This window comes from Ovis canadensis, chromosome 14 (genome assembly GCF_042477335.2).
Source record: "Ovis canadensis isolate MfBH-ARS-UI-01 breed Bighorn chromosome 14, ARS-UI_OviCan_v2, whole genome shotgun sequence".
Taxonomy (NCBI): domain Eukaryota; kingdom Metazoa; phylum Chordata; class Mammalia; order Artiodactyla; family Bovidae; genus Ovis; species Ovis canadensis.
The window spans coordinates 75,999,744-76,026,096 of NC_091258.1; the positions used below are offsets into that span (position 1 = coordinate 75,999,744).

The window sequence follows — 26,353 nt, forward strand, 5'->3', positions numbered from 1 at the left end:
CCCAGAAAAATAAAGTCTGACACTGTTTCCACTGTTTCCCCATCTATCTGCCATGAAGTGACAGGACCAGATGCCATGATCTTCGTTTTCTGAAAGTTGAGCTTGAAGCCAACTTTTTCACTCTCCTCTTTCACTTTCATCAAGAGGCTCTTTAGTTCCTCTTCACTTTCTGCCATAAGGGTGGTGTCATCTGCATATCTGAGGTTATTGATATTTCTCCCGGCAATCTTGATTCCAGCTTGTGCTTCTTCCAGCCCAGCATTTCTCATGATGTACTCTGCATATAAGTTAAATAAGCAGGGTAACAATATACAGCTTTGACGTACTCCTTTTCCTATTTGGAACCAGTCTGTTGTTCCATGTCCAGTTCTAACTGTTGCTTCCTGACCTGCATACAGATTTCTCAAGAGGCAGGTCAGGTGGTCTGGTATTCCCATCTCTTTCAGAATCTTCCACAGTTTATTGTGATCCACACAAAGGCTTTGGCATAGTCAGTAAAGCAGAAGCAGATGTTTTTCTGGGACTCTCTTGCTTTTTCGATGATGCAGAGGATGTTGGCAATTTGATCTCTGTAGGGGGAAAATTAGCCAAAACGGTGTGATCAGGCTCTTTTATCACGCAGACTCTCACTCTTGCCCCATTTTTTATAAATAATGATTACGTAACAGCTAAGAATGCCAAAGAATGTTCAAACTACCACACAATTGCACTCAACTCACATACTAGCAAAGTAATGCTAAAAGTTCTCCAAGCTAGGCTTCAACAGTATGTGAATCAAGAACTTTCTGATGTTCAAACTGGATTTAGAAAAGGCAGAGGACCCAAAGGTCAAATTGCCAATATCCAACGGATCATAGAAAAAGCAAGAGAGTTCCAGAAAAACAACTTCTGCTTTATTGACTACACTAAAGCCTTTGACTGTGTGGATCACAACAAACTCTGGAAAATTCTTAAAGAACTGGGAATACCAGACCACCTAACCTGCCTCGTAAGAAATCTGTATGCAGGTCATGAAACAACAGTTAGAAATGGACATAGAAAAATAGACTGGTTCCAAATTGGGAAAGGAGTATGTCAAGGCTGCATATTGTCACCCTACTTAGTTAACTTATATGCAGAGTACATCATGTGAAATGCTGGCTGGATGAAGCACAAGCTGGAATCAAGATTGCTGGGAGAAATATCAATAACCTCAAATATGCAAATGACACCACTTTTATGACAGAAAGTGAAGAGGAACTAAAGAGCCTCTTGATGAAAGTGAAAGAAGAGAATGAAAAAGTTGGCTTCAAGCTCAACATTCAAAAAACTAAGATCATGGCATCCTGTCCCATCACTTCATGGCAAATAGATGGAGAAATAATGGAAACAGTGACAGACTTTATTTTCTTGGGCTTCAAAATCTTGGCAGATGGTGACTGCAGCCAAGAAATTAAAAGACACTTGCTCCTTGGAAGCTATGACCAACCTAGACAGCATATTAAAACGCAAAGACATTACTTTGCCAACAAAGGTCCGTGTAGTCAAAGCTATGGTTTTTCCAGTAGTCATGTATAGATGTGAGAGCTGGGCCACAAAGAAAGCTGAGCAGTGAAGAAGTGGTGTTTTTGAACTGTGGTGTTGGAGAAGACTCTTGAGAGTCCCTTGGACTGCCAGGAGATCCAGCCAGTCCATCCTAAAGGAGATCAGTCCTGAAAGTTCATTGGAAGGACTGATGCTGATGCTGAAGCTGAAGCTCCAATACTTTGGCCACCTGATGCAGAGAGCTGACTCATTGGAAAAGACTGATGCTGGGAAAGATTGAGGGCAGGAGAAGAGGACGACAGAGGGTGAGATGGTTGGATGGCATCACCAACTCTATGGACATGAGTTTGAGTAAACTCCAGGAGCTAGTGATGGACAGGGAAGCCTGGCGTGCTGCAGTCCACTGGGTCGCAAAGAGTCGGACACGACTGAGGGACCTGAACAGCTGAGATCACTTATAGCACTTATATGCATCATGACATACTCAGCTGATCATGGGTTACTGTGTGCAGGACACCTGTAAGAGCTTCACCCTGAAAGCCCAGCATTAGGGCCACATGGCAGCAACACCATGGCTTGTTATATGAGGTTATGTTACGGCTCCATGTTACCTACGCTATGGTTATGGCTGCTGCACCAGCCAGGAGAGAGGCTGTGTTATGGCGGCCGTGCCAGCCAGGAGAGAAGAAATGTGTCTGCAGCTTCTACGACTCCTCACATCTCCTTCCAGCTCCTTAGCTTGCGCCTCGTCTACCGTGGGTTCAGGGGACAGTGTGAACAGTGAGACAACTGGTGTCATGAATAGGATCAGCAGTACACCCTCCTCCAGGGGATCTTGCCGACCCAGGGAACAAACCCGAGTCTCGTGCATCTCCTGCATTGCAGGCAGCTTCTTTACCACTGAGCCACCAGGGAAGACCCACACACACACATGCTGGAGTGTTCTCAGGTCATGTGCAGACTGTGGGAAGCTGAGTGGTGTCAGAGAACTGGGAGGGAGCAGGGTTTGAGTGGCATCCCCTGATTTACAGCCCTTTCTGCCTAAGGTCTACGATGACCAAAAGAATTCAAGTATACGTGAAAATAAACAATCTCTAGTGGGAATAGGAATGTTTTATTGGAACCAAAACGAGTATTAGAGTCTGCGGGACAGACTCAGAAATAGCTCTAACTGCTCCATTAAAGCAGGGTTTTCAGCACATTCTTATCCTCATCCAAAGAACATACATCAATATGACAGGGTACATTCCTTCAAAGTTTCAAGAGACAGACTTAGTACGTAGGGAGACTATAGGACCCTGGCGTCTGGGCAGGGAATCTTATCTTCCAGGGGGTGCTAACATGAATGCCATAAGGAAATTATCATCCTTATCTTCAAAACAGATACTCTTTAGCTCAGTGGTTAAAGAAGATGTGCTGTGGGGGTCCGACAGGCTGTCTTAGTTCACACACAGTTCAGACTGAACCGTGTGTAAGACAAATTGAGTTCCCCATACCTCAATATGTGGACATTTTCTCTATCACAAGCAGGTAAAAATCCTAGAACTGTAAGATCCAGCAATTCTACTTCTGAGGCTACACCCAAGAGAACTGAAGACACACTCTGGAAGAGATATTTTTACACTCCTGTTCATAGCAGCATTTTTCACAATAAATAAAGCATGAAAGCAGCCGAAGTGCTCACTGATCAAAAAAAAAAAAAAGGGTAAGCCAATGTGGTACGTGCCCACAATAGAGAATTCTTAAGCATTAAAAACGAAGGGGAAAAAATAAAAATTTTTAAAAAATTAAATTAAATTAAAAAAAATAAAAACAAAGGGGATATGGCAAAACCAATACAGTATTGTAAAGTAAAATAAAGTAAAAATAAAAATTAAAAAAAAAAATGAAGGGGTTTCTAACACATGCTACAACATGAATGAACCTGGTGAACACTCTACCAAGTAAAATCAGCCTTCCAGGAAAGGACCAATATTGATCGATTCTACTGAAATGAAGTTCCTAGCGTGGCCGGATTCATAGAGACAGAAAGCAGAAGAGTAATTACAGGAACTGGGAAAGGAGAAAGAGGGGTTGTTGCTGAATGGGTAGAATTTCAGTTTTGCCAGAAGAAGAAGTCCTGGTTTGTTTGCACAAAAAAACTTGACTGAAAAGTGGAAGTCGCTCAGTCCTGTCTGACTCTTTGCTATCCCATGGACTATGTCCATGGAATTCTCCAGGCCAGAATACTGGAGTGGGTAACTCTTCCCTTCTCCAGAGAATCTTGCCAACCCAGGGACTGAACCCAGATCTGCGTTGAAGGCAGATTCTTTACCAGCTCAGCCATCAGGGAAGCCCTACGTGACTGATCCTCACACTTAAAATGATTAAACTAGTCAATTTTATGCTATATGTCTTTTAACAGACACGCATACACACACACACACACACACACACACACACACACACAGGCACCCACAAAAACCATCTTGGAACCACCCCCTGAGGGTTACCACAGAAGAGTCAGGGCTGATAGCAACATGGCAGATGGTCCCCGCCCACACAGCCCCATCTCCACCCCAACAACCCAGGGGTGAGGACTGTCTTCTGTGCTCAGGACTCCCCGCTTCGGTTCTTGAAGATGTCTCAGCTCCAGCCCCGCACGGCTTAACCTCAGCCTCCCTGACTGACCCAGTCCTCCAGGCTCTGCTCCAAGGATCCAGTAAGTCTCCAGTCAGCCTCTTCTGTAGGAGACTGGGCGCTGAGTTCACATCCTCCTAAAGAGACCTTTGCAACCCCAGAGTGTGGGGGGTCAGCCCGGCTCCAGCCTGAGGGTGGAGAGACCCATTTTCTAGATGAAAACAGGAGCTGGGACCTGTCTGTGTTTGTGTGAGAAGGTGGGATTTGGGGGGTTAGATCAAGTCTGCAGGCTGTGACTCTTTTTTGACTGGTGCTCAAACAATAGTGAAGATTCCCCTTATACAGGGTTTGTGATGTGAATACTGATGTCAGTCTCCTGTATACTGTTGACCCTCTGTATCTGTGGGTTCCTCCTCTATGGATACAGGGACGACATAAATGACTTGAGAATCCCCAGGTTTTGGTGACTGCAGAGATGACTGTATGGTGATTTATATTAAGTTACCATCAGGTTTGCTACAACCCTCTGTGAAGCTGGCTCTATTATTTACCATGGCAGCAATTTAGGAAAACAGACGTGAACGCCACAGAGCATAAAATTTGCCATCTTAAAATATTTTAAGTGCCAGTTCAGTACTGTGGCACATTTTGATGCAACATATTTTCTTCCCCTCAATCCTCTTACACTTCCAGTAACTTTGAAACATTAAAAATCTTTCCTGAGTTTAACAATCCAAAGCTCAGACACGGAAGACTTGCTCAACATGTCTTTTGACCAACTGCTCCTAAACACTCCATTGCTCTGTGGAATTGGACTCCCAGGGCCAATGGCAGATGGACCTTCTTGATGGCTTCGTGTCTTACTTTCTCAGCAGATTGGAACATGTCAGCTACGTCTCGGATGCTCCAGCAGTATGTTCACCAATTTAGTCAGAAGCTGGCTCACAGGCGGCCGCTGGAGGCCAGAGCGGAGTCTGAGAGTCCCGAAGCCCATCTCAGCACCCTCGATCTGGTGGCCTTGGGTGTGGGCAGAACCCTGGGAGCTGGCGTGTACATCCTGGTTGGTGCAGTGGCCAGAGTGAGAGCTGGACCAGCGACTGTCATCTGCTTCCTGGTGGTCGGCCTGTCCTGTGTGTTGTCTGGGCTCTGCTATGCAGAGTTTGGGGCCCGGGTCCCAGGCTCCAGTTCTGCGTATCTCTACAGCTACATTACCATGGGACAACTCTGCGCCTTCATCACTGGCTGGAACCTCATCCTGTCCTTGGTCATCGGTGAGAGGATGGATTGGAGGAGAGTATGGGGCTTAACATCAGGCTCTAGGAGATGGGGTTTAGGTCTTCACTCTTTCATGAGAATTTGATTATGCACCTTGTGGGGGAAGTGGGTAATAGTGGCAGGTAAACTCCACAACTTCACTGTTCTCAGCTCTCCCCTGCTTTCCTTAAATGATGGACCAAGAGCCCACAAGGAAAGGGGACTCTAGGCAGTGGCTAAGAGGGAGGCATGACCCACAGGCTCATCCCCTCACCATACTGAAGTCTCTGCTCAACTCTTTCTTTCATGGAATTTTCCTTTACATCCCGCTTTAAAATTTCAATGCATACCTTCCAGCCCTCCTGGTCCCAACTTCCTGTTATGTTTTCTTACATAACATTAATCTCCTCCTAGCATATTAAATAGTTGATCTATTTTGTGAATTGTCTGCGTATTCCCATGCCAACCCATGAAAAGAAACTCTTTGAGGTCAGGTATTTTGTTTGGGTTCCTCCAAAACAAAATATAGCCCATGGCCCGTACTAGGCATCAGTTTATGTTTGCCAGTGATGTTCCTTCTTCTGCCACTGCAGGCACCGCCTGTATAGCCCGGGGCTGGAGCTCTGCCTTGGACAGCCTGACTGGGAACTACATCTCTCAGGGGTTACAGGAAACTCTCTCTCTGCATGTGCCCTACTTCCTGCCCACCTATGCAGACTTTGTCGCCCTGGCCCTGGTGCTGCTGCTCACAGGTGAGAGGGGGTGATAGGATGGGAAGAGTGGGGTGCAGAGCAGAAGCTGGGGTGAGAAAGGCTTGGGGTGGGAAAATGATGGAGGACTGGAAAATATGGTCTGTGATATGAAAGACAAGAAGGCAAGACATTCCATTCTTGGTACCTCTGACTGTTGGGGCTTGATCATTCATAGGTGTGGGGGTGTGCAATTTGGGTTTTTTAGAAAAGCTCATCATTCATTGGATGTTGAGTAGCAACTCTGAACTTTACTCACGAGATACCAGTCACACACACCTCCTAAACTGTGAAAATCATGATGTCCCCAGACATTGTCAAATGTCACTTGGCGTACAAAGTCAACGCCAGCTGAAAATCATTTACTGAGATCTTATTGAGAGTTGAACTATAAAGAAGGCTGAGTGCCGAAGAATTGATGCTTTTGAACTGTGGTGTTGGAGAAGACTCTTGAGAGTCCCTTGGACTGCAAGGAGATCCAACCAGTCCATTCTGAAGGAGATCAGTCCTGGGTGTTCATTGAAAGACTAACGTTGAAGCCAAAACTCCAATACTTTGGCCACCTAATGCAAAGAGCTGACTCATTTGAAAAGACCCTGATGCTGAGAAAGATTGAATGTGGGAGGAGAAGGGGACAACAGAGGATGAGATGGTTGGATGGCATCCCCAACTCAATAGACATGAGTTTGGGTAAACTCTGGGAGTGGGTGGTGGACAGGGAGGCCTGGCATGCTGCAGTTCATGGGGTCGCAAAGAGTCGGACACGACTGAGTGACTGAACTGAACTGAACTGATTGAGACCTTACAAAGATGTATTATTAACTGAGAAGAAAATAACATAGCATAAACTTAAACATACTATTTTCCCCAGCTTTACTGAGCTATAAATGCAACACTGTACAAATTCAAGCTGATGTTTGGTAGATTTGGATTTAACATGACAGTTCGGTAGAGGTATATGTTGTGAGATGACTGTCACAGTAAGAAATTAATGACCTTAGAGTATACAGGTCAGTGGGACTTAGTACATTCACAATGTTAGGTAACAGTCACCCTCACCTGGTTCCAAATATATTTATCACCCCGAAAGGAAACGCCATATCCACTGAGCAGTCACTGTCCATTGTCCACCACCACTAACTCCATAACCCCTGACAACCACTAGTCTGCTTTCTGTGAGTGTGGGTTTAGCTGTTTTGGATGTCTCGTATTCCATCTTTCCCACAGGAGTGCTGGTCCTGGGAGCTCGCGAGTCGACCCTGGTTTACAAAGTGTTCACGGTCATCAACCTTTTGGTTCTCAGCTTTGTCATCCTCTCTGGCTTCGTTAAAGGAGACCTGCGCAATTGGGAGCTCACAGAACAGGACTACAAACTGCACACATCTGGATCCACTGACACCTATAGTTTGGAACGGTACTCTTGGCCGTAGCAACAGTTGGGGGAGGTGGTGCAGAGCCGGAAATATGAAGACGAAAAGACCGGGGCTTCCCTGGTGGCGCAGTGGTAAAGAATCTGCCTGCCAATGCCAGAGACCTGAGTTCGATCCCTGGGTTGGGAAGATCCCCTGGAGAAGGAAATGGCAACCCACTCTGGTATTCTTGCCTGGGATATCCTATGGACAGAGGAGCTTAGAGGGCTACAGTCCAGGGGGGTGCAAAAGAGTCGGACACGACTTAATGACAAAACAACAACAAAGAGACCCGGGCAGATGGATCCAAGTGATGAGGGTCCAGGATTCGTGATATTAAGGGCGGAGTCCAGTAGAGATGGCTCAACACATCTCACCCATGTCCTTCCTCATTCCTTCTCTCACCACAGCTTGGACCCTCTGGGTTCCGGAAGGTTCATGCCCTTTGGCGTTGAAGGGATTCTCCACGGGGCAGCTACATGTTTCTACGCATTTCTTGGTTTTGATTCCATTGCCGTGAGAGGTAACGTGATCACGGTGTGTCCCATCAGAGGGCTGGGCACAGTTTGGGCTTCTCTTGGGTGCAGGGGTTGGTAGTAGCTTAGCCTGTTTCTTGAAGATTCAAGAGGGAATTTGATTTTGTGCTTTCATCCCAGTATGTTTTCCTGACTCAGCATTTCCGCCCTTCTTGCAGGGGGAGAAGCCCTAAATCCTCAGCATTCCATCCCCTTCAGCATCATGACTTCTCTCTTCATCTGCTTTTTGGCATATTTTGGAGTCTCAGCGGCACTCACCCTTATGGTACCCTACTACCAGATTCAGCCCAAGAGGCCTTTGCTGCAGGCTTTTCTCCACGTAGGGTGGGGCCCTGCCAGATACTTTGTGGCTGTTGGCACCCTCTGTGCTCTTACATCCAGGTCAGTGTTGTGGTTTTCAACCCATCTACTGTCAGATGCTAGGGTATCCCAGCCCTTGGGATTGAGAGACAAGAGAGAAAGACATCTTACCCCATATAGACCAGGGAGAGGATGCCCTGGCCTCTCCTGCTTCTCCACATCCTCTCACATGTCCCCGTTTTCTCTCCCAGCGTCCTGGGTACCATGTTCACCATGCCTCGGCTGATCTGCGAAATGGCAAAGGATGGGCTCCTTTTCCGGGGACTTGCCTGGATTCATGATCGCACAGGCACCCCCGTCACGGCCATCGTGGCTTCTGGAAACATTGCAGGTGAATAAAAAGAACCTACTCCTTCTCTGAATCAGCTTCCCAAACGTGCAGTGGTTACTCACTCTCTCCCCTGCCCACCTTGTCTATGTCGTCACTCCAGCGGTCATGGCATTACTGTTCGAATTCACGGATCTTGTGGATCTCGTATCTGTTGGGACCCTGCTTGCCTATTCCCTGGTGGTTTTTTCTGTGCTTGTCCTCAGGTGAGACCCCACTACACCTTGACTGGGGGCTTTGGGCTCTTGGAGATTGATGGGGAGGTAATCATCCGCTGCTTTCTTGCTGCTTTCTAAACGTCCTGGTCCACTTAGCTGGGAATAGATAGATTAGATTGTCCAATGTTGGATGAGTAGGAGCTGCTCTTATTATTGCTGTAATACCTCTAATTCAGATACCAGCCAGATCAGATTTTAAGCAAAAAGGAGAAAACAGAAGACAAAATTGAGATGAAGTCTGAGGTTGAAGGAAGTTCTTTGAACTCTGAGCCTGAAGCAGGAACCACAAACATTCTAAAGACTCTGTGGTTCCCTCCCAGCACCATCCCCACCCGGAAATCTGGCCAGATTGTCCATGGATGTGCTTCCCTGCTTGGTGAGCAGCGGGATTTCTTTTTGATGGTATTCTCATATTGGCAGGGTAGGGTGGAAATGTACCTTTTTCATTGATAAGGACACTTGGAGATACGATGGCCCTTCCTGATGTGGGCAGCCTGGGGAGGGGTGTGACCCGAGGTTCTGACATCTTTGTCTTCTGGAGTCCAGCCTGTTCTCCTCCTCCTTGACCCTTGCAGTTCTCCTGCTGACCAACCTGAGCCTGGTCCTGACCCAGTGGCCCAGCCAGTTGTTCTCTGGAGACCCCGTGCTCACAACAGTGGCTGTGCTGCTGCTGCTGCTCATCACTGGGGTCACGGTCATCATCTGGAGGCAGCCCCAGGACCCCACTTATCTTTATTTTAAAGTAGGTGACCTTATGTGCCCAAAATGTCCACCTTTAGTTTATGAAGTCTGCATGCTTTGAGGTCTAAACATCCTTCGCTGGACCAGGGAAGAAGGGGAGTTACTGAAACCACTGAACTCTTCCCTGATCCACACTCAATGCTTTACAAATCCAGTCTAAGAGGCACTGAACACATCCCCAGTAATAATGGAATCCTCCATCCACATGGGGTCGGGTCTCCCTTTCAGACGTCTGGGGTGTGCTCAGGGAGGAGCTGACTCTGCCCACAGGTCCCTGCTCTGCCTGTCCTCCCGCTGGTCAGCATCTTCGTGAACGTTTCCCTGATGATGCAGATGACCTCTGGGACCTGGGCCCTGTTTGGCATCTGGGCAGCGATTGGTAAGAGGCTTCCTTGGAAAATAGGACCTCTTGAGTGACTGAACCTAATCCTTTTCCTACCACCACTCCCTAAACTGTGTCAGATGCTATGATAGGAGGCCTATTGGGCATTTATAAGGGGGGAGAGCACCTACTTTCCCTTCTCATTATCTCATTTGCCTACTAGGATCTGTCATATACTTTGGATATGGGATCTGACGCAGCCTGGAGGAGAACAATGAGCAACAGCCACCAGGCTCCACCTCCCAGACTTGACAAAAACATCCCTGGAGCTGGGTCATCTTAACCACAGGAAGTAGAGGCTGTATGGAATCCCTCCATGCACTGGAGGATCTGCTCTGAGCCTCTATGGAGTATGAATGTGGGATGCATTTACAGCCATGAATTTTTCGCCAACAGACAAAGCAACTTTAAATACTGCACATTTTTTTGGCTGCAAAGCATAGCTTATGGGAGCTTAGTTCCCCGACCAGAGAATGAACCCCAGGGCCACAGGACTGAAATCACCAAGTCCTAACCACTAGGCCTCTAGGGAATTCCTAAAGTCTTGCAATTTTTATGTAAGCTTTTTAAAATATCATGTGAAGTGAAGAAGTGAAGTCGCTCAGTCGTGTCCGACTCTTTGCAACCCCATGGCTGTAGCCTACCAGGCTCCTCTGTCCATGGGATTTTCCAGGCAATAGTCCTGGAGTGGATTGCCATTTCCTTCTCCAGGGGATCTTCCCAACCCAGGGATCGAAGCCAGGTCTCCTGCATTGTAGACAGACACTTTACCGTCTGAGCCACTAGGAATATCCTAAAATATCATATGTATACAGAAAAGTGCCAGCTTTGTAAGTGTGCAGCAAGATACATTTTCACCAGAAAATTATCACAATGTAATCAGCAACCAGAGGAAGAAATAAAAATACTAACCTGCACGTAGGAAACAACTACTCAGCCATTAAAAAAGACCTAAACTCTCCACCACAGCATAAGCCACTCCATTACATCTTGTGTGGCTGGCTTTTAAAAAAAAAAAATTTTTAAGTATTTTACATCAACTATTTCAATTTTTTATATAGGTTAATCTAACAGCCCACCACTACATCTAAGTTGCATCATGAAGGTGTATGCCCAGTGTTTTAGCATGTGGGTCACTCGATGCACGTCAGAATCTAGCCAGCCCTTCACCAGTACCCCCATCCCTGCTTCACCCCTCCACTTCCTGTTCAGGTTTTCTTTCATGAGGAGCAGAGCTCCTGACCTCCTAGATCAAGTGTCATTTCTCTGCCTCTGTGCTCAGCTCTCCCAGCAAACAGAGCTCCTTGAAGAAGGGGACCAAGTCACATCCCCTTTATCCCCTTCCATCCCTTCGTGCAAGGCTGGACGCAGGCACAATGCTCGTTAAATGCTTTTGTTGCTTGATTTCACATCAGAGATGGTAAGCTCCCCTTCTCCTGGTTGGGGTCTAGCTGGGGTTGGGGTCCCCCCACACTGGAGTGTCTCAGATCATGTGAAGACTGTGGGGAGTCAAGTAGTAAAAGAGAGACTGGGTGGGAGAAGGGTTTGAGTGGGTTCCCAAAGATTTATAGCCCTATCTTCCCAGGGTCCTTGATGATCATATGAATTCAAGTGTCTCTGAAAATAATCAATATAATGGGAATAAGCAAGAGTTTTATTTGAGCCAAAATGAGGACTATAGTCTGGGAGACAGACTCTCAGATAGCTCTGGGGAATTGCTCCACTGAAGCACAGTTTCCAGCATCATCTTATACTTCATCCAAACAAAGAACACACATCAACCTGACAGGGTGTATTCCATCAAGATTTCCAAAGAGACAGACTGAGTACATAGACAGTGAGGCAACGAACTGTATGCTGATGGCGGGAAAAGGAACCTTATCTTCCAGGAAGTGTTAACAAGGACGCCATGAGAAGGGAGTTGCTCATTCTTATCTTCAAAACAGATGTTCTTTACATCAGTGGTTAAAGAAGATGAGCTGTGAGGGTCTGACAGGCTGCTTGAATTCACACAAAGTTCCAGCTGAGCCAGGCATACGTCAAATTGACTTCCTCATATTTCAATATGTCAACATTTTCTCCACCACAAGCAGGTAAAAATCTTAGATCCACATGATCCAGCAATTCTACCTTTGAGGATGAACTCAGAAAAATTGGAACCACACTCTGGAAGAGGCATTTGTTCATAGCAGCATTTCTCACAATAAAACACAAAAGCTAACCAAGTGCCCATTGACCAAAGCATGGCTAAGTCCATGTGGTACGTGCCCACAGTAGAGTGTTATTCAGTGTTAAAAAGGAAGGGGATTCTAACACATGCTACAACATGGATCCTAGGGAACATTCTTCTACGTAAAAGAAGCCTGTCCAGAAAGGACATATACTGTCTCATTCCACTGAACTGAAGAACCTGGAGTTGTCAGAGTCATAGAGACAGAGAGTAGAAGGGTGACAGCCAGAAACTGGGAATGGAATTCCCAAGAGGGAATTCTGTTGAATTGGTACAGAGAGTTTCAGTTTTGCCAAATGGAAAAAGTCCTGGAGTTCGGTTGCACAAAAAGTGAATGTATTTAATGTGACTGAACTGCACACTTAAAATGATTAAACTAGTCAGTTTTATGTTATGTGTATTTTACCACACAAAAAAATTTTGGAACCTCCCCTGAGGGAAACCACAGAGGAGTCAAGCTGCAGATGCTCCCCGCCCACCCAGCCCCATCACCACCCCAGGGGTTCAGCACTGTCTTCTGTGCTCAGGACTCCCCACTTCGGTTCTTGGAGATGTCTCAGCTCCTGCCCTGCATGACTAAACTCAGCCTTCCTGATTGACCCAGTGCTCCAGGCTCTGCTCCAAGGATCCAGTAAGTCTTGGGTCATGCTCTCCTGTAGGAGACTGGGCGCTGAGTTCACATCCCCCCAAAAGAGACCTCTGCAATCCCAGAGTGCAGGGGGGGTCAGCCCAGCCCCTGACTGAGGGTGGAGAGGCCTGTTTTCCAGATGAAAGCAGGAGCTGGGAGCTGTGTAAGTTTGTGTTGAGGGGAAACAGGTTAGGTGTGGGAGACAGGGTCAGGTCTGGATGCTCTTTTTTTGTCTGGAGTTCAAACAATATCAAAGATTGCCCACATAGAGGATTTATTATATGTGGGCCACTTCATTTCAGTCTCCTGTATGCTGTCGCCATCCCATAATTAGGGGCTCCTCCTCCTTGAATATGGAGGAGACCATCAGGGACTTGAGAACCTGCGGGTTTTGGTACCCTTGGAGGAGGCCGTCATGGTGATTTATATTAAACCACCTTGCAATACACTATACCCAGCAACTCTGTGAAGCTCTCTCTATTATTTATCACTGGCAGCAATTTTGTTAAACGGCTGTTAAAATACACATGACATAAAATTTACTACCTTAACCGTTTCAGAGTGTTTAGTAAAGCGTATTTACATTGTTGAGCAACCAACCTCTAGAAACCTTTTCATCTTATAAAACTGAAACTGTGTCCCCATTTAGCAATTACTTCCCATTCTCCTCTTCACCAAAGCCCCAGACCAACTACCACCCTCCTTTCTGTCTCTATGAATCTGAAGTGATATCACATAATATTTGTGTGTGTGTGTGTGACTGTCTTATGTCACTTAGCTGACGTCCTCAAGACCCCTCAGTGTTGCAGCTTGAGTCAGAATTCCCTATCATTTCTTTTCAGGCTGCACAATATGCCCCTGTACACACAGACCACACTCCTTCGTGGATGAACACTTGGTTTGCTTCTGTCTTTCAGCTACGGGGAATAATGCTGCTATGAACATACGTGTACAAATATTGCACACTGTTTTGAGATACTATTTCCGTTTGTTTTGGGTATATATCCATAGAGGGAATGCTCGATCATTGCTATGTCCAGCACAGCGCGTGAGAAAGACCAAAATTATGAAAACACAGACACATGTAATTTGGCAAGCGGGGAGTCAGGGGCCCTGCTGCTCTCCATGGCAGGAAGACAAAATGACTCCTTTCAGCCCGCACTTTTATTGGCAGAAGTCACATGAGAGCACTTGGAAACAGGTATAACAGGGAGTTTGATCAGCGCACCATAAAGGTGGAGGCAAGTTAAGGCCCCGCTGTTGATCAGGAACATCTTGGTTTGTTTCCATGGAGACAGAGGCAGGGGCAGGCAGTGACGCGGAGCAGAGAGCATGTCCCTTCGGCTTGCTTACTAGGACAATCACAGGGTGCGTTACGCTGTACCCTCCAGTCATGGGGCAGGTTCTGGTCTCTGCTCCACCAGGCTGCAACATCGTCCCTTTTTGGTCTTGACTGCAGGGCCATCGTGATCAATAACAGATGAGTCTCAGGGGACTCTCTCATTGATCTGAGGCTGAATCTGCAGACTGTGAGAAGGAGTGAAACCCAAAGAGCATTAGTGCTCGGGTTCCCCATAGACTTCCTCCTCCGAAGCCTTTGATTATACTGAGAGGATTAAGTTTTTGGAAAGAATCTTCAATTTTAGTCAGAACTTCTGAGGCTGGGGTGGCCTGAAGGTGGGCTTGACTGGTAATAGTAACCTGTTCCTGGAGATGGGCGATGTCTAGTGACACGTTGCTCCAAACTCCTTGGAGGTGATTTCTTTTTCTTTTTCTTTTTTTTTTTTTTTTTTTTGCCAAATCTCAAGTATGTGTGGTCATTATATTTAAGAGGAGTAACACAGTAATGAGTAACATTCCAGTGGCAAACAAGTTGTTGCTGGGAAGTGTAGGCTCTGTATCTGTTCTCCCATCCCATCTCCCATAGCAGTGTGTTCTCAGCAGCAGCTAACTCAGATTCAAGTCAGGTGTCAATCCTTAACTGAGTATTCCACACATGGGGAGCATTTTGTTGTCATTGACAACGTGCTGTGTCTGCACGGTCTCTACCAGGGCAGTGGTTGCAACAGCAGTAGCAGTCACTAGAACGACAAGGATATAACTCCTGCAATCAGCATCCGCAAAAAGCATTTAAGTGCAACGCACCAGGGAATCAAGTGTCTGGATAATCAAATGCATGCCGGGTGTTGCCTCCCCAGGTTCAGTTAAGTTAACTGGAAGCCAGGCAGCGGGCATGCATGGAAGGACAAGCACAGAACTGCGCTGTATTACAGCATGATTTATGCAGTGATACAGTCTGCAGGATGTACATGTTACATTCCATATATTATTTTCATTTTTAATATAAGGACTCCCTACTAAGAACACTTGTGTGAAAGGCACACACAGTGACTCCTAAGGTCTGACTCTCGGTCACTGTAAGAGTGTAGCTATCCTTGTTTTTAGAGTAATTGCCAGCAGAAATATGGACTGGGTAGAAGGGGAGAGCTATCTTTCAAATATGCACATATAAAGGACCCGATTTTTTTTAGTATAGTATCAATATATTATATCTTAGGAGCAGCCTTCATGCCGAACAATGGGACCGGAACTTTGAACAAATGCTTGTGTCTTACCTTGCACAGGCAGACTGCCATTTCAGGGTTATACAGTTGCGTCCGAGGGCTCGACCGTGAGGTCCCCAATCATAAAATGTAACACGAATCTGATGAGGACAGACCACACTGTCCTCCCAATACAGCCCCTGTTCAGATGCATCCCATACTTTGTCTGCTAACGGGTGGATCCCGGGACAGAGGCGACAGGTCGTGTGGTCCTGCCTTTTATAACACTTCCATCCAATATCGTGTATATTGGAGCTGTTTGATTATCACATGTGGGCACAAGATTTATCCAAGTTTGAGTATGGACATGAAGGCAATTGGAGCCACTGCCTACACAAAGTGCCAAGGAGGAAGTCAATCCAGAATAATTATGCAAGGCTCCTTCTTGTACTAAATCTGGAGGTGCCATTAGGATCAGGGAACCAGTGGGAATCATTGGCCCAAACTGTGGGGGAAGGGTAAATCCAGGCTGAGGGTCAGGCTGATGGAGGGTTTGGAACACAAGTCCAAAACAAATCAGCATCTGTCCTAGTCACCACCCGAGAGACTGATGCCACCATAGCCAGCAGCACGGTCTCGGGGGTCTTCAGTGTCTGTGTAGGAGCATCTGCTCGCTCTTCTGACTGAGTCTCTTCAGTTGTCCCCAGGACACAGGAGGTGCCTGGTGAGCGCGTAGCCTCTGGACTTTCTGGGTCACCCATCGCCATGCTCACTGTGGGATCCCTCATCTCCAGTGGTGCAAATGGGGGCTTCATGGTGTGGCTTGATGCACGTGCTTGGCATCCAACAAGAGCCTTGATATGGTTGAGACACAACCATGTCCTCACCCCAGGTTGGTAGAGGGGGTTGGCCCTTCCCATGGAACACCTTCTGGCGCCTTCCACCAATCTGCGGGTGTTGCACTGAAGGGTATGTGAATGGTGTTTCTCACACGGGGTGGATTTTTGGTCATCTGTTGTGAAAAATTTTAAGGTTAGGAGAGCCAGATGCAGACGTTCAGGTGGAGATGTCCCTGCTAGTCCCCCTTTTTGTTTTAAAAGTTGATTTTTAAGAGCATAATGTGCTCGTTCAACAGTAGCCTGGCCAGTCGGGTTATATGGGATGTCTGTAGAGTGACTAATAGACTCGAGAGAGCAAAAGGTTTTAAAAGCTTTATTTATGTAAGCGGGCCTGTTGTCAGTTTTAAGTTTCTTTGGAATGCCCATATGAGCAAAAGCAGCTAATAAATGGCATTGGGCATGAATGGTGGTTTCACCAGGATGAGCAGAAGCCCAAAGCATGTGAGAATAAGTATCGCTAGAAATATGGAGGTAGCTAAGGCATCCAAACTCAGGAAAATGGGTTACACCCATCTGCCAAATTTTATTTGGAGTAAGCCCTCCGGGGTGAACTCCAGGCGGTGAAGGTTGATAAGCACTGACTTGCTGACAGGAAGGATAGACTTGACTAATTTGTGTTGCTTGGGATTTAGCAATGTTAAACTGATGTCTAAGGGACTGGGCAGACTGCTGAAGAAGTTGATGAGACTGGTAAACCTGCTTAAAAATGGGCATCGTTCAAAGATCAGCCTGAGAATTGCCAAGGGAGGGGAGAGTGAGCTCGACTACATGTAATAAAGAAAGAAAGGAAAGGAACGGGAACTAATGGCTTTTTGAAGTTGGAGAAATAGGAATAATTCCTCCGAGTTAACTTGTTTAATTTTTGTAGTCTCAAAAGATTTGGTCATTCCAACAACATTGCAGAGTCACTAACAATATTAAATAGGGGTCTTATCTTTAGATACTGCTGCTGCTGCTGCTGCTAAGTCGCTTCAGTCGTGTCCAACTCTGTGCGACCCCACAGACGGCAGCCCATGAGGTTCCACCGTCCCTGAGATTCTCCAGGCAAGAACACTGGAGAGGATTGCCATTTCCTTCTCCAATGCATGAAAGTGAAAAGTGAAAGTGAAGTTGCTCAGTCGTGTCTGACTCTTCGAGTCCCCATGGGCTGCAGCCTACCAGGCTCCTCCGTCCATGGGATTTTCCAGGCAAGAGTACTGGAGTAGGGTGCCATTGCCTTCTCCTCTTTAGATACAAGTATTGTAATTGCTGCTACTAGCTCCACCCACTGAGCCAAGGTATGCGAAGTAACTAGAGTTTCTCGTTCGTCAGGACCAGTAATGTCTCCTTTGCCATTGTTAGAGCCATCTGTAAAGTAAGTAGGAGCACCTGGGATAGGCGTGGCCTTGGTGACTCTGGGCCACACGAAGGAAGTTAGGGAAATAAATTGTAATTATTTATGTGCAGGAAGCTGATTGTCTAAAATGCCCACAGAATCAGCAAGGGCAACCTGCCATGATAAGCAAGTTTGCCAAAGTTGCTGCTGTTGGGTTTTGTCAAATGGAACATGGAGAGTTTGAGGATTAAAGCCAGTCAACTGGCAAGCACGTTTCCTTCCTTGCATAATTAAATTAGACCCGAGGGTAATGTATGTCAACAGGGTTCTGCCCTCCTGAGAATGTGGGAACAGCCATTCTATGATGTCAAATGTGGGCTGTTCTTGGAATAGAACTCCCATAGGGGCTTCTGGAGAAGCTACAGAAATGAAGAGAATGGGATAATCATAGTGAATACGATTAAGCTGAGCATTTTGAATGGCAATCTTTACTATATCAAGTTCTTTTTTAGTTTGTGGAGTCAGAGTTTTAGGGGAAGAAAGGGCTGAGTCTCCTTTAAGAGTCTCAGAGAAGTATTTAAGTGAGCTGGTAGGAATGTCCAAGGCAGGGAGCAACCAATTAATATCTCCTAAAAGCTTTTGAAAATCATTTAATGTTTTGTACTTTCTGGGGTATAATGGTGGCGTTCTGAAATCCGGTAACCTAAATAGCAAAAGGGAGCTTTTTTTTAATTTTTTCGGGGGCTACATGTAGTCCCCATCATATAAGGTCATGTTGAACTTGGTGAAAAAGTGGGTTTAGGAGAGACTCCTCTGGGGCAGCTAAGAGTATGTCATCCATATAGTGAATGATGTAGGCATGAGGATAGAGGGCTTGAGCTCACTCCAGAGCGCTAACCACGTATGGTTGGCAGAGCATAGGACTATTCATCATCCCAAGGCAACATTTTCCACTGGGAGCTTGTTGGTTAATATAGGGTACTGAAAATGCAAATTTCTCTCTGTATTGTGGAGCTAAGGGGATTGTATAAAAACAATCTTTAAGATCCAGAATTACAGTGGGAACCTCAGATATACAGATGACACCACCCTTATGGCAGAAAGTGAAAAAGAACTAAAGAGCTTCTTGATGAAAGTGAAAGAGGAAAGTGAAACAGATGGCTTCAAGCTCAACATTCAGAAAAATAAGATCATGGCATCTAGTCCCACCACTTCATGGCAAATAGGTGGGGAAACAGTGGAAACAGTGGCAGACTTTATTTTGGGGGGCTCCAAAATCACTGGAGATGGTGCCTGCAGGCATTAAATTAAAAGACGCTTACTCCTTGGAAGAAAAGTTATGACCAACCTAGATAGCTTATTAAAAAGCAGAGACATTACTTTGCCAACAAAGGTCTGTCAAGGCTATAGTTTTTCCAGTGGTCATATATGGAAGTGAGAGTTGGACTACAAAGAAAGCTGAGTGCCAAAGAACTGATGCTTTTGAACTGTGGTGTTGGAGAAGACTCCTGAGAGTGCCCTGGACTGTGAGGAGCTCCAACCAGTCCATCCTACAGAATATCAGTCCTGAAATTTCATTGGAAGGACTGATGCTGAAGCTGAAACTCCAATACTTTGGCTACCTGATGCGAAGAGCTGACTCATTTGAAAAGACCCTGATGCTGGGAAAGATTGAAGGTGGGAGGAGAAGGGGATGACAGACGATGAGATGGTTAGATGGCATCACCGACTCAATGGACATGAATTTGAGTAGACTCCAGGAGTTGGTGATGGACAGGGAAGGCTGGTGTGCTGCAGTCCATGGGGTCTCAAAGAGTCGGATACGACTGAGCAACTGAACTGAACTGAACTGATCCCGAGGTATGGCCGAAGGGGATGGGAATCCAAGCGGCAAGGCCCCCGTGGGTTGCATTTCTGCATTAATAGCTCGAAGGTCATGAAGCAGTCTCCATTTGCCTGATTTTTTAGGGACTGTGAATACTGGCGTATTCCAAGGACTCTCCTCTGTACGTCCTGACTGAAACTCTTCTTCTCCTAAGGCTTGTAAATGCATCAGTTCCTCCTTTGTTAGAGGCCATTAACCCACCCAAACAGGTTTAGATGTAAGCCACGTTAGAGGTATGGTGTGTGGTGGCAGAGAAACTTCAATGGCCCTCATTAAAAATTTTTCTATCCTAGCCCTTTCCTGTCCAATTTGGGCTGAATAGGTAAAGCAGAAGGGTCTCCCTGTAAATTCTTTCCCAGCCCTTTTCCTGCTTGGTACCCCATTCTCACTGTCATATGATTTGTCTTTCCCTTGTTGGAGAGAACTAGGTTCCATCGGGCAAGCAGATCTCTGCCCCATAAATTACAGGGAATGTCTGCAATAAAAGGTTGGAAATGGGCGAGCTGTTTATCCAGCCTAGGCAAGGAAGAACTGCTGCACTTTGAGCAAGTTGTTGAGGTTCTCCCAAGCCTGAGATTTTTCTCTGGGGTTCAGTCAAGGGCCAGTCATCTGGCCATTGATGAGAAGTAATGATGCAAATGTCAGCCCCCGGTATCTGCGAGGTTTCTCCTTGAATTTTAACCTTACCGGTGGGGCCCATCTGAGAGTATTTGTTGAGTAAAGCACACTACTTGATCGTCTGTGATCCCCAATCCTTGTTCTCCTCCGGTGACAGGATTAGAATTGTTACGAGCATGGCAAGGCAAGAGAAGGAAGTGATCAATTCCCTGAATTTCTCCTCAATAGTCTGGGTCAATATGACCAGGAAGGATCTGGAGGCCCTTAAGAGTAAGCCCACTTCTGCCCAGAATGAGTCCTGCAGTCCCCGGTGGAAGGGGGCCTCTGATCCCAGTAGGGACTGCTACAGGGGCCATCCGATTCATTAATCTGAAATTACTCGGACTGAGAGGTGCAACCCAGCACTTCCGCTGGCAGTGGCTGAGAGGCTGGAGACGGGCTGAAGGGTGCGCTGGAGGTCCTCACCGGGTACTGGGGTGGCCCGGCTGGCCGGTTCCGGCGGTAAAGGGGAACCGTTTCTACGGAATTTTGATCTCCATTGACTGGCCCAATGATTGCCTTTCTGGCACCGAGGACACAGTCTTGGGGTTCTATCGTCACCGGTAGGCGGAGGTATTGTAACACCTGTTTGGGGCCGGGAACTGCAATCGTTTTTCATATGTTCGGGCTTCCCACCTTGAAAGCATTTGGCAGGGGAAGAGCTAAAATTATTTTTAAAGGCAGCACAGATTGTGTGAGCTAGCATGGTTTGTTTGTGAGCCTGTGTACCCATATTTAACACGCTAGGACAAAATCAGCAAGGCTGCCATTTTGACGAACAGGGTGAAGGGCGGCCTTGCAGTCTTCACTGGCATTTTCGTAGGCTAATTGTTTTAACAATTCGCCCTCCGCTGTAAGACTAGGAATTTGACGGCGGAGAGCAGATGAGAGCCGGTCTACAAATTCAGGGACGTCTTCTCCGGGTCTCTGTAATATTTTAACAAATGAGCCGGCAGGCTCGCCGGGATCTGATCCTGTCCGCCACGCCCTTCGGCAGCATTTAGCAATCTGCTCATAAGCTCCCACCAGTGTACCATCATAAGTCAACTGGGCTAGTGGACTGCTATATTGCCCTGTGCCTGTGAGCATTTCAAAAGGAAGATTATGTCCACTGGCCAAATTAATACCGGCTTGCTCTTAGCACAACTCAGTATTAAGAGGCAAAAAACTATAAATATCGGGGACCGCTGAAAGCAGCTTTGGCTAACATTTTAACATCCTAAGGAGAGCATCTCCACGCAAACAAATTTCCAATAGTTCCTGTGTATGCGGGGAATTAGCCCCATTCAACCTAACACTAGATTTTAGTTCCTTTAAAACTTTAATGTCAAAAGTGTCATCGGTTGCAATAACCTGAGTGGGATTACTCGGGTCCGGCCTGTAACTGATAGGGAAGCCAAGATGGTCCTCAATGACCAAAGCACCCATAGGCAGGGCAGAGGCCGTGGCCTGCTGAAACCGAGTCAGCGGCTAATCCTCCTGAGACATTTTCTGGACCCAGTGGAGGCGGCGGTGGGGGAAAATCGCCCTCAAGCTTGGATGGTGAAGGGTGGGAAGGGTTAACGCAGCCGCCTGCGAGCACAGCGCCTTCTCACGTGGTTTCTCACTCTGGAAAGGGTATAGGGCCATTCGCACTAGCCCCAGGTCGCAAATACCGTCATGGGTATGCGGTCCCCTCTCCTGTGTGCTGGTTTTAAATTTTCTCCCACTCGATCCCAACTTTCAATGTCTAGAGTGCCTTTTTCCGGAAACCAAAAGTTATATTTAACCACCTCTCTTAGCAACTGTGTCAACGGCTCCTCTTTCACCTGCGCTCCAGCAGTCCGGAGGAGGTGCCTGAAAAGCTGGAGATAAGGGTTCTCAGCTTTCTCAAATCCTTCCCCATTGTCACCCTGACTTTGTAAGACAGCAAGGGACTTCCCACCCTTAGGAGGCTGAGGGCCTGGTCGCAATCCAGACGTCTCACTTACCGCTCGCTGTCTTCACGTTCAGCGTTTCCCTCGGGAGGAATCCTTCCCGACTTCAAGGCCCTGTTCCAGCGCCACCTGCCGCGTCCAGCACAGCGGGTGCGAAAGACCGGCCTAATTAAAGGACAGACACGTATAATTTGGCAAGCGGGGAGTCAGGGGGCCCTCCTGCTCTCCATGCAGGAAGACAAAATGACTCCTTTCAGCCCGCACTTAATAAAGCCAGTGATGGCAGAAGTCCCGTGAGAGCGTGAGGGAATCGCTGTACTGGGGAGTTGGATCCGCAGCACCATAAAGAGGGAGGCAAGTGAAGGCTCTGCTGTTGATCAGGAACATCTTGTTTTGTTTCCATGGAGACGGAGGCAGAGGCAGGCAGAGAAGCGGAAGCAGAGAGGTATCCTGCCCCCAAGAATGTCCCTTCAGCTTTCTTACTAGGACAATCAGGAGGGCGCAATTTGCCGCAACCTCCAGTCATGGGGGCAGGTTCACAATATGATGGCTCTCATTATCTTAGACCTAGTTTAATACAAACCTAACTGTTCTCTCTGCTTTTTCATCTTGTCATTTCTATTTTTTTAACTTATTTTATATTGGGGTATAGCCTGTCAACGATGTGGTGATAGTTTCAGGAGAGTGGCAAAGGGACTCAGCCACACATATACACACATATCTCTTCTCCCCCAAACTCCCCTTCACTGCCTGCCCCCACCTCCATCTCCATGGAAACAAACCAAGATGTTCCTGATCAACAGCAGGGCCTTAACTTGCCTCCCTCTTTATGGTGCGCTGATCAAGCTCCCCAGTATAGCTGCTTCCAGGTGCTCTCATGTGACTTCTGCCAAAAAATGTGCGGGCTGAAAGGAGTCCATCTATCCTCCTGCCATGGAGAGCAGCAGGGGCCCCTGACTCCCTCCCATCCAGGCTCCCACATAACATCAAGCACAGTTCCCTGTGCTATACAGTAGGACCTCGCTGGATATCCATTTTAAAATACAGCAGTGTGTACATGTCCAGCCCAAACTCCCCAGGCATCCCTTCTCCCCCTAAGTTCATTCTCTAAGTCTGGGAGTTTCTTTGTTTTGTAAGTTCATGAGCATCATTTCTTTTTAGATTTCACGTATGTGGGATATTATCAGAGAAGGCAATGGCACCCCACTCCAGTACTCTTGCTTGGAAAATCCCATGGATGGAGGAGCCTGGTGGGCTGCAGTCCATGGGGTCGCTAAGAGTCGGACACGACTGAGCGACTTCACTTTCACTTTTCACTTTCATGCACTGGAGAAGGAAATGACAACCCACTCCTGTGTTCTTGCCTGGAGAATCCCAGGGACGAGGGAGCCTGGTGGGCTGCCGTCTATGGAGTCGCACAGAGTCAGACACAACTGAAGTGACTTAGCAGCAGCAGAATATGGGATATTACACGGTATTTCTCCTTCTCTGTCTGACTTACTTCACTCAGTATGATCACCTCTAGGCCCATTTATGTTGCTGCAAATGACATTATTCCATTCTCGCTAATGGCTGAGTAGTCTTCCATCGTATACATGTACCACAGACTCTTTATCCGTTCCTCTGTCAATGGACATGTAGGTTGCTTCCAGGCATTGGCTATTGCAAACAGTGCTGAAACGAACACTGAGGTGTATGTATCCTTTCAGACCATTGTTTTCTCTGGATGTACTCCCAGGAGTGGGATTGCTGGGTCATATGGTAGCTCTGATTTCAGTTGTTTAAGGAATTTCCATGCTGTTCTCCATAGAGGCTGAACCTATTTACATTCCCAGCAGCAGTGTAGGAGGGTTCCCTTCCCTCCACACCCTCTCCAGCATTTATTATTTCTGGGGTAAATCTATTTTTAATTTTTGGAGGAACACACAATACTTTATCTGCAGCAGCTGTAACAGTTTACATTCCTGCTCACAATGCACAAAGCTTCCTCAGCAGTATTTGAGCAAGAAGGAAGCACAGATGCAGAGAAGTACATGACTTGTTCAAAGACACGGGGGTGTTTGAGGAGCCAAGATCCTAATCAGAGTTTCTTGGCCGTTTGCATGCTTGCTCTGAACCAAAATGCTAAACTTGGACTTTGGAGTATCAGGGGTGGAAGCCCCCTGATGGTGTCTTGTGGTCCCTGGGTCAGCCCAGCCCTGCAGAGCAGCGTAGTGAGGGGACACCTCAGGCCCCACAGCAGCAGGAAACAGCGTCCGGTCGTTTCTGAGTCAGAATGAAGGTGAGTCCCCCCTCCCCCCAGGCAGTTGGGAGGCCACTCTGGTTTGATGCTTCGACTGAGCTGGGCTTGAGTCTGTCCCTCCCTACAAATTCCATCTCCTTCTGCCCCAAAGCAGAGTCCCTATTCCATTTTCCTCTGCAAGCAATGAAACAGAAAGCTGGGAGATTTCAGGATCCTTGGTGAAGAAATACGTGTAGTCTGAGCTCTCTGATCAGCAAGCGCCTGAAAGAGTCACTTCACACATACCAAGGAAGGAAGGAAATCATGATGATAATAATTTCCCTCATTTTATACAGGAAAGAGGGACAGAGACTGCATGTAGTTTGTGCAAAACCAGACAAGCAGAACTGGATATGAACCAGCAGAGCTGGTCAATTTCTATTAAAAAATCAGCATTCTTCTCCACTCAAATCACCCTGTAATAAGCGTGTAATTACCAGCGTGCCAGGCACCATTAGAAGCTTTTCATTTGCTGGGGGCACAGAGCTTTTCCCTCTAGGCTCTTTGCCCAGTCTAACAAGTTGACATAAGTCAAATGAACGAGTTTAATTTGCTACGTATTCGAGTCTGATAAAAACTCTAAGGCCCAGAGACATTCAAGCAATTGAAGCTTATATCTAAGGAGAAGGGGGTCAGGGCCTGGGGGTTCAAAGGGGAGGAAGACAAGTCACAGGACAATGGGAAGAGCAAGTGCTTGGTGAACAAATATTTGCTGCTCCAGGTCTTTTTGAGATAAAAATTCTCTCTGGGAATAGCTCTCTTCCTGGCATAGGTCCCCTAATCTATACTTTCAGCAGCTGAGAGAGAGGCAAGGAGCTTCTCCTGAGTCTGCTGGGTCTAAATTGCCTTCAGCTCAAAGCAATCCCCATGTCAAAGTGGGACATTTTGGGGAGTCATGTTCCCCTTGCCCTCACTTCTCCTGAAACATATTAAAGGTCTTCTTTATGTTTGACGAAACCAGAGCCCAGAGGCAGAGAACTTGTCTGCTATGTCCGTTTACCACCAGCTCCCCATCACTCCATTGCTTCATAGAACTGAACTCCCAGGGCCAAGAGTGGACGGACATTCCTGATGGCCTCGTGTCTTGCTTCCTCAGCAGACCGGAGCCTCCTCAGCTGTGTCTAGGATGCTGCGTCGGTATTTTCACCAGTTCGGTCGGAAGCTGGGGCCACTGGAGCCCCAGGAGAAGTCTGAGAGCCGCAGAGCTCCTCTGAACACCCTCAACCTGGTGATCTTGGGTGTGGGCAAGATCCTGAGAGCTGCCATCTACATCCTGATCGGTAAAACGGTCAAGTACATAACTGGACCAGCGATCGTCATCTGCTTCTTGGTGGCCGCCTTGTTTTCTCTCCTGTCAGGGTTCTGCTATGCCGAGTTATGGGCCCGGGTACCACGCTCCGGTTCCGTGTATCTCTACAGCTATGTCACCATGGGTCAGCTGTATGCTTTTATCACTGGCTGGAACCTCATCCTGTCCTTAGTCCTTGGTGAGATCACTGGATAAGGATGGTGTGCGGCTTGAGATTAGGTAACTAGAAGTGAGGATTGGGGTGTTTGCTCATTCGTGAGCACTTTGTTATTGACCTTGCAGGGGGAGGTAACAGTGGCAAGAAAACCCCACAGGTTCATTCTACTCAGCTCTCTCCTTCTTTTCTTAAACAATTGGACCAAGAATCCAGAAAGAAAGGGACCTGTATGGAGTGGGGGAGGGGAGGCATGGCCCGCGGGCTCATCCCTTCGCCATATTGAAGTCTTTGCTCCTTTGTTGCCTTCACGGGATGTTCTCTTACACCTCAACTTAAAAACTCAGCCCTCATCTTCCAGCCCTCCATTTCCTATTGCCCTGTTTTCTTTTCTTACATAACATTGATTTCCTCTT

General features: G+C 47.0%; 1 protein-coding gene across 7 annotated transcripts; it reads left to right on the plus strand.

The window, feature by feature from the left end:
- The first annotated feature begins 3,970 nt into the window (after positions 1 to 3,970).
- On the plus strand, positions 3,971 to 26,051 carry LOC138418275 (cationic amino acid transporter 3-like). 7 transcript variants are annotated; one of them, XM_069549435.1, is made up of 12 exons: positions 3,982 to 4,225; positions 5,016 to 5,414; positions 5,991 to 6,149; positions 7,374 to 7,560; positions 7,966 to 8,078; positions 8,250 to 8,472; positions 8,643 to 8,782; positions 8,883 to 8,985; positions 9,318 to 9,373; positions 9,573 to 9,739; positions 10,009 to 10,117; positions 10,284 to 10,716. In XM_069549435.1, the coding sequence occupies exons 1-12, from the start codon at positions 4,051 to 4,053 to the stop codon at positions 10,313 to 10,315; spliced, it is 1,863 nt and encodes a 620-aa protein (XP_069405536.1). In that variant the 5' UTR covers positions 3,982 to 4,050; the 3' UTR covers positions 10,316 to 10,716. The 7 variants fall into 7 exon arrangements, with proteins under 7 accessions (XP_069405532.1, XP_069405530.1, XP_069405531.1 ...); XM_069549432.1 differs by having other exon boundaries at positions 3,988 to 4,225; positions 9,174 to 9,373; XM_069549433.1 differs by having other exon boundaries at positions 3,988 to 4,225; positions 5,019 to 5,414; positions 9,174 to 9,373.
- Positions 26,052 to 26,353: the final 302 nt, after the last annotated feature.